Genomic DNA, 8,826 nt, shown 5'->3' with positions numbered 1-8,826 from the left:
TTTCCAAACTATTAAAATCCAGTGGTTAATTCTGTCCTCATCTTACTTGACTTCTCACTAGCATTTGCTAGAGCTGACCATTCTATCCTTCACGAAGTATTCTCTTTTTTCTCTCCTTCTTGTGTTCCTTTGCAGGATCTCCACTTCTTGACTTGTAAATGTCGGAGTGCCTCTAGGTCCCAGTAGTAGACTGTAGACTTCTTGACCCACAGAACCAAAATAGGAATAGTTCAGGCCAAAAATCATTAAAGATAGCCAGAGTGCTGCTCTGATTTGTTCAGAGTAGGCATAAAAGTAACTTGATAAATTTCAGTTTTTAAATGTTTTGAATAGCTAATATGTATCTATAACCTGATATATAGCTAATATATCTCAAAATACAAAAGGAATAAATGTGTAAGCAATGAAGAGTCATCTTCCCTGGCTCTCCCATCATCTCATTTTTTTTTTCTGGAACGTATCAGAAAGAACACTTGCTTGTGTCTCTTTGCAGAGATATTTTACTGATCCTCTTCCCACCCCTCACCTTACCTGGCCTTTTTTTTCTTTTTTTATTTTTTTTCATGAGCTAATTATATTGGACTTTTTTATTTCCACTTTTATTTTAGATTCAGGGAGTACATATGCAGGTTTGTTACATTGGTATATTGCATGATGCTGAGGTTTAGGGTATAAGTGATCCCATCATCCACGTACTAAGCATAAACAGTTTGTCAGCCCTTGCTCCCTTCCCTCTCTCCTCTTTCTAGGAGTCCCCAGTGTCTATTGTTCCCATCTTTATACTTGAGTATACCCAATGCTTAGCACCCACTTGTAAATGAGAATATGTGGTATTTGGTTTTCTGTTCTTGTGTTAATTTACTTAGGATAATGGCCTCCAGCTACAATCATGTTGCTGCAAAGGACATGGTTTCATTCTTTTTTATGGCTGTGTAGTATTTCATGGTGTATATGTACGGTATTTTCTCTATCCAATCCACCATCAGTAGGCACTTAGATTGATTCCATGTCTTTTGCGTGAGTAGTGCCACAGTAAACATTGAGTGCATATATCTTTTTGGTAGAATGTTTTATATTCCTTTGGGTATGTACCCAGTAATGGGATTGCTGGATCAAATGGTAGTTCTGTTTTAAGTTCTTTGAGAGATCTCCAAACTTGCTTTCCACAGTGGCTGACTTACATTCCTACCAACAGTGCATAACGAATCCCTCATCTCTTTAGCCTTGCCAGCATCTGTTATTTTTTGACTTTTTAATAATAGCCATTCTGATTGGTGTGAGATGGTATCTCATTGTGGTTTTGATTTGCATTTCTCTGATGATTAGTGGTGTTGAACATTTTTTCACATGTTGGTTGGCTGCTTGTATGTCTTTTGAGAAGTATCTGTTCAATAGTCTTTTACCTGTTTTTTAATGGGACTATTTGGTTTTCACTTGTTGAATTGTTTTAAGTTCCCTACAGATTTTGGATGTCACACCTTTGTCAGATCCGTAGTTTGTGAATATTTTCTCCCATTCGATAGATGGTCTGTTTACCCTGTTGATGGTTTGTTTTGCTGTGCAGAAGCTCTTTAGTTTAATTAGGGTTCCATTTGTCAATTTGTGTTTTTGTTGCAATGCTTTGGAGAACCTAGTCATAAATTCTTTCTTTCTTTCTTTTGAGACAGAGTCTCGCTCTCGCCCAGGCTGGAGTGCAGTGGTGCAATCTAAGCTCACTGCAACCTCTGCCTCGTGGGTTCAAGCAATTCTTCTGCCTCAGCCTCACAAGTAGCTGGGACTACAGGCGTGCACCCGGCTAATTTTTTGTATTTTTGTTAGAGTTGGGGTTTCACCATATTGGCCAGGCTGATCTCGAACTCCTGACCTTGTGATCTGCCCTCCTCAGCTCCCCAAAGTGCTGGGATTACAGGCATGAGTCACTGCACCCAGCCATTTGATCCATTTTTTAAAAGCTAAATACATGCTATGAAGTTTTTTTTTTTAATCTCAACCCAATTAAATCATTTAAAAAATGTTTTAAAGAATAAATATTCTTTTTTCCTCTTTAATTTACATAAAAATAATTTCTGTAAAGCAAGAAAGAGTGTCTCTTTTAATACTGACTTCATAATGTTGGCAGCCATCTGGCAAGAATCGTATCTTAGATTTTTTTTAAAGAAGTATGTATCTTTAACAAGGTTCTTTTTCTTTTTTTGTCTTCACAGCTGATCTCGCATCTTTAATGGATAAAACATTTCAGAGAAAATTGCCTGTTAGTTCTTTAACAATATCACGGGTAAGAAAATATTAACATATATATTTTCTAAGAAGAAAGCCAGAAAGGCCATTCATGTAGATGAGTCTATGTAAATAAAGGATACTTTTCATAGGAAATATTTTTCCAGAGTACAGTATATTTTTATAGTTACTAATAGATATAGTATAGTAGCAGATTTCTTTGGCTGAAATAAAAGGTAATACGTTTACCAGATTCTGATATCAGTAATCACTTTTTTGTATCTATTTTAATTTTTCCATATGATGTTCTGCTGTATAATACCATGATTTTTTTTTAAGTTGATACGTCCTTCAAAGTAATGATATTTACTTAGTATTGGAAGTGTTTTTGGTGGCCGAGAAAGTCTGTGAAAGAATGGATATTAATGTTAAACTGCAGCAAAGTGATGGGTGGAAGCATAATGTTACGTTAGGAATCAGGAATAGTAACCATTACTGAGCACCTGCTGTGCCGGTTTTAAATGTATTAGTTCCTTAACGTACAATATTTTTGTTAATTCCCACTGCTCCCTATGCAATAAACAGTCTATGTAAGACATGGTTTAATCTTTCCCAAGTTCACACAGCTTGTAAATGTGGAAAAGCTGAGATTCAAACTCAGATATCTAGATTCTCTTCTGTTGCCCACTTCAAATGTATCTGGGCTTGTCTTTATCGTGAATTCACTTTATGACATTTGGCAATGAGGCCCCTCTCAATTTCCTCATTTTCATCATGGGTACCGTTGCATCTTCCTCGCAGGGATAATGTGATGCTAAAATGAGATTTTAGCTGTGAAACCTTTTTATGGAGCACCATAAAATTTAAAGTATTGTTAAATCTGGAAGAGAGAGGAAAGAAATTACCTTTGTTTTGAGTCCTGGTCCTTTCTTTCTGTCTTTTAGTTGAAAAACAATTTTACTGGTCATAAGTTACATTTAATAGACTCGTAATTGGCATACTGGGAGTAAAATGGAAAGGCCATTGATTCATCCCTTACATGATGGGTAAACCTTCATGTATGCCGTAATACCTGGTATTTATTTAGGTGTACTTTAAAGGTTTACAGCTATTATGGACATTTTCTCATTGGAGCCTTATACTCTTGAGGGCCGGTGCTTTTATCCTGTTTATGCAGATGGAGCAACCAAATCCCAGAGGGGCTATGCCATCTGTTTGTGCCATACAGCAAACAATCAGAACTGTTTCTCAAGCTCAGGTTTTGTGTTGAACCACATTTTATATGCCCTTAATAGATTTCTAAGTCAAATCCAGAAGTACTAGACATTTTAGAAAGTTTCCCACTTTTTACTCTCTCCTTCTATAATGAGGTTTTCATTATATTCACAGCATGCATTGTCTTCTACTTTTTTTTTTTCTTTTTTGCCTCTGAGTCTTTGCTTTAGAATGGAATCTATCTTTGGAATAATCCTTATTTGTTTATTTGGACCGTAGTTAATGAACATATTCAGGGATTTTATAGTTTGAAGGGAGAGTTTGTTGGTAGAGGAATCATAGTTTTACTGTTGCATAGCAGAACTTAAATCAGAGTAGGAAAAATGGTTGCAAGACTGAGTTTTCTAAATTTAGATGTTTATGTTCTGGGCAACATTTTTTTAGCCATCAGAGTCTTCATTCTTTCAGCCACATGTTCCCATGTTTAGAACATAAAGAAAATAAGGGAGTTTAAAAATAAAGGAAAAAAATAGGTAACTAGTTATAAATATAATCAATGGAACACTCTCCTCTTGTTCTGAGCAAGGTTTATGTTTGGCTTTCAATCCATTTTCTGATCAAAGTTGTTCTACATGTAAAGAAAGAGAAGTCATTATATATTCTTTGTTTGTGTTAGCATAAAGGGGTTTCAAGGACAGAGCCATACCACATGAACATTGTTCTACCAAGCATCACCATCATTCCAATAAAATGGGTGTCCTGTGTTTTCTAAGGTTCATGTGTAATCTAGGCCCTAGGCCAAATATATGACATAATTTATATTCAACCAAAGGTTTGTTTTTCTTTCTTTTAGTTTGTAGACAACATTTCCTCTCGGGAAGAGATAGATCATGCAGAGTATTACCTTTACAAGTAAGTTTTCCATTTGATTTGGCTATGTACTCTGTGATTTCACACCCTTTTTTTACATAAAAGTTAGTATATATATAATTTTGATACCTTTTAAGTTTATATTTTAAAGATCTTTTCATATGAGTATATAGAGAGATGTCTCATTTTTTAATAACTGCATCCTATTCCATACTGTGAGTTTATTATTTAAACCAGTTCCCAGTTGATGTACCTCTAGGTTGTTCTCTTTTTTTGTATTGTATACAATGTTATAATTGATAACCTCGTACATATGTAATTTTGCACTTAATTTTCCTGAGTATATGTATTTATAGTTTTAATTGCTATTGACAAATTGCTTTCCATTGAAGTTTTACCAGATTACCTTCCTACTAGCAATGTATGAGAGACACGTATTTTTACAGCTTGGCCAATAGTTAGGCATATTCACGTTTGCATTTTTTTGCCAATCTGATTAGTTAAAATTTATACACACACATGCACAAGTTGAGTGCCTCTTGTCTAAAATGCTTGGGACAAGAAGTGTTTTGGATTTTGGATTTTTTTAGGTTTTTTGAATATTTGCATTATACTTACTGTTTGAGTACCCCTAATTTGAAAATCCACAATGCTTCAATGAGCATTTCCTTTGAACATCATGTTGGTGCTCAAAAATTTTTGATTTTGGAGCTTTTCAAATGAGAGATACTCAGTCTGTATGTATATCTCTTCTCTCTCTCTTTTTTTTTAATAGATGAAATTATACCCTATATGAACTGTTAGATACCTACTTTCAATTAACACTGGTGTTTTTTGTTTGTTTGTTTTTTTGGAGATGGAGTCTTGCTCTGTTGCCCAAACTGGAATGCAGTGGCACAATCTTGGCTCACTGCAACCTCCACCTCCCGGGTTCAAGCAGTTCTCCTGCCTCAGCCTCCCCAGTAGCTGGAACTACAGGCACGCGCCACCACACCCGGCTAATTTTTGTATTTTTAGTAGAGATGGGGTTTCACTATGTTGGCCAGGCTGATCTTGAACTCCTGAGCTCATGATCCACCAGCCTCAGCCTCCCAAAGTGCTGGGATTACAGGTGTGAGCCACCACGCCCAGCCTTCAGTTAACACTGTTTGCAAACCTTTCTTACATTAACACATTTACTTCATTCTTTCTCACAGCTGCGAACAATTCTATTGTGAACTACTCACAAAACTCACCCATGTGTACAAGAAGTATGTTTAGTACAACATCATCTATGGTAGCAAATGACTGAAACAACCTAACGCATATTAAATAAAGAACTGGTCAAACAAATATCTGTCAGAATGGTACCTTACAACTAAATTTTTATTGTGATTCCAGTTTTTGAAATCTGATTTGTGATTTGTTCCAATTCCTATGTTCTAAAAATAGATTGAAATTTTAAATGTTTCCAGTAAGCATTACATTGGAGTTTTCCATTCAATCTTGCTTGTTTTGATCAAGAGAGTTTTTAGTTATTTCTGTCTAGATGCATTTTTATTTTTTGTTGTTGTTTTTGGGGTTTCGGGGGGTGTCGTTTTTTTCTAGATGCATTTTTTAAAGCTTACTGTATTTTAATGAAAATTTATTCATTTTTCTTTGATTTTGCTAAATAATAATGAGGCTTCTTTTTTTTTAATTTCTGAATTGGGTAGATGCTACCACCTTTTGGGTGTTTGCTATTTAAATGTAAACCTCAAGTAGGCTAGATTCCACATCTTAAAAAAACATTTATTTTAAATCTAAGATTGGCTTTAACAATGTCCTAAGTTGAAATTCTAGGTCCTAACTTAGTTACAAGTGATCTTAGTTGTTAGTGCCCTCTTCATTAGGATAAAGATAAATGGACCCCTTGATGAGAGCTACCCCTTCCTTCCTTTAATGGCTCTTTGGGACTGTGGCGCTGCTTTGGTAGTTATTTTTGGTCTGTGGTGAAGTGTGTATTGGGGCTGGCATCTGGCCAGTTCTCGTATTTTTGTTTATAGCAAAATTCAGAACATAATTTCAATTTCTAAATATAAACTTTTTCAGAATTTCATCCTGTGAGATATAGTGCCATAGTGCTGGGAGAAGTATGTTCCAAATTCATAAATACTTCTGTAGCATATAATTGATTTCAGTGACTCAGCATTTCAACAAGTATTTGCTGAGTGCCTATTATGTGCCCAGGCCCTGTCCTGGGTGCTGGATATCTAATGTTGAATAATTCTCCCTGTCCTCATATATTAGTATTACTGAAGAGTTGAAGTTCTGTCTTTAAGACATTCTATGATGAGTTCTTCACATGATGTTCAGTTTTGTGTGACCTGGGGTATAACTGAAAGTTTCATAAAAACTCTATGTCCTATTTCCATATAGATCAAATAAAGGACTGTCATCCATGATAAATCTGAGCCAGTGTTTAATTGGACATCCCATCCTTTGCTTTAATCAAAACTAATTTTTTAGCTATGATTTATCCCTTATCTTAGTTCTTTCTCCTCCTTTTCATTACCAAGAAAATTGACTTTCTTATCTCTTATCTATTACTTTTTTTAAAGACAGAAATGTTTTTATGACTTCATGAGTGTGTAAATATATGAGACTAGGTAGAACTCTACAAAGCTGAATTGAAACAATGGAGATTGGCTAGGTTCTCTCGTTAGTTAAGTGCCTCACTTTTGCTTTCCAGCCTTAGAGAATATACAGAACATACTTATGCCTTAGCAAAATTAAAAATTACAAGTTATAAGCTCTTGGGGTTTCTCTCAAGTAATCAAAATTAGGGATGTTAATCCTGAAGACACCAAGGACCTACTGCTGTGTGGTATTTCTACCAGTTCATGATGCCTAACATCTCCTTATAGGATGACTTTAGACAACTCAGAGTAACGTAAATTCCAAGTCTAAGGTGAGGAAATGAAGAAGGAACTTCTTAATTTTAGACAACTCACAGCTTGCAGACCTGTCATTAGGGTTTCTGTCTTTAACAGTGAAGCCCACAGGAGAACTTTTGTATTGGTTCAACTCTTTCTCTGCCGTGGCCTGTCGACACCAGGCTCTGCTAGCAGGAGTGTAGCCGCTACATCTTCTCCTCTTACAATGATCAAATTTCCGCAATGATTATGTAAAGTCTAGAGCCAAAGAAGTTTGGAAACCTTGAATGATCAGTGAAAACAGTTTGATCAGGCAAGTAAACAGTTTCAAGTTCCAGCAACTCAGGGTACTGCTGGTACCTGCCAGCTTATTATCACCTTGTCATCCCAAAAGAAGATTTGAAGTTCTGAATCTCCCAAAGTACATGGGCTTTTTAGGGACTTCAACATTGAAGAGATCTTTTAAGGAGAGAAAGAAAGGCTGTTGTTAAGAGAGCAGGAGGGAGAACAAATGTCTAAGTACCTTTCTTTGGGCCATGGTCTATTCTCTGGGAGTTGGCAATCCTATGATCAGCTTCTGCCTTCTGTTTATAAATAAAAAATGAAAACGTGAAGGAAAGGGTGAAGCTCTAACTAAATAATAACATGAACTAAAAACGATTAAGGCAAGACCAGAAACTATATTCATTGGCCAAAAAAGAAAAAAAACCAAAAAGCTGATAATACTCGTATAAAGGGAAAATAAACCAAGAATCAAGAGTAAAAGTGATTAAAATATCAACAAGGTTAAGACAAAGTAAACAAAATAAGAAAACTAGGCATACTGTAGGGCTGTGACAAATAAAGAAAACTTAAATAAGATTAAAAAATACAGTAAAATGAAATTCTGGACTTTATATGATATATATAGTTTAGGCTGGGAGGTTGGAAAAATAGGCATAGGTGTGCTCTTGCACAGATATTAGTAGCAGGCTAAATGATAAACCTCTTTATGACTGGTTTTCAAGCTGTCTTCTGAGAAGCGCTGGAGCTGGTTTCTCACAGCTCCTGTAGGGCGTGGCTTGGGGGAAGAGTGGGTCTGGAAAGAGGTCAGACCACGCTGTAGCAGGCCATTTGCTTCTGCTCCTCTTTCTGCCAGAGAAGCTGTGCCTCCAGCTGCCTTGTCCAGGTCTACAGAGAAAATTCAGAGGACTGTGAACTTGAATAGAATAAAATTATAGTTTTATTTTCACTAACCTCAATATTTAGCATTTCTCTCAATTATGAGTGTAGGCAACAGATAACTATAATATTAACAGCATCTGTGTCTGTTTTGCCAGTAAAAATCATTGATTTTTTTCATATCACTTACCTTTGTTACAGATATCATCACTGCTTAGAAATTATGTTAATAATTAAACCTGCTAGCAAGTGTTATTTCATGCATTAATAAAGCAGCACATATGTTACCATATCCCAAGGATGTCTTAATATCCTGATAATTGTATTTCAATATAATTCATTTCTGTCGTGAGAAACTAATTCCGAGAAGCCTTCATCAGACTGCCAGAGGGTTTAAGACAAAAAATTATTAGAAACCCTGCTGTGAGATCATTTGAAAAATAGATTCTTTTGTCTTTTTTTTTTTTTT

At 35.6% G+C, this 8,826-nt stretch overlaps 1 protein-coding gene across 1 annotated transcript in view; it reads left to right on the top strand.

Annotated features, from left to right (window-relative positions):
• The window catches only part of MRPS27 (mitochondrial ribosomal protein S27), a 97,106-nt gene that overhangs the window by 21,159 nt on the left and 67,121 nt on the right, over window positions 1-8,826 (top strand). Inside the window, exons 3-4 of the mRNA XM_017527611.2 lie at window positions 2,205-2,275; window positions 4,286-4,344. Of these exons, the coding sequence (XP_017383100.1) occupies window positions 2,205-2,275; window positions 4,286-4,344 (130 nt within the window). The remainder of the gene's footprint in view (window positions 1-2,204; window positions 2,276-4,285; window positions 4,345-8,826) is intronic.

This window comes from Cebus imitator, unplaced genomic scaffold, assembly GCF_001604975.1.
Source record: "Cebus imitator isolate Cc_AM_T3 unplaced genomic scaffold, Cebus_imitator-1.0 Scaffold50, whole genome shotgun sequence".
NCBI classification, from domain to species: Eukaryota; Metazoa; Chordata; class Mammalia; order Primates; family Cebidae; genus Cebus; species Cebus imitator.
This window is presented reverse-complemented; position numbering and strand designations above follow the sequence as displayed.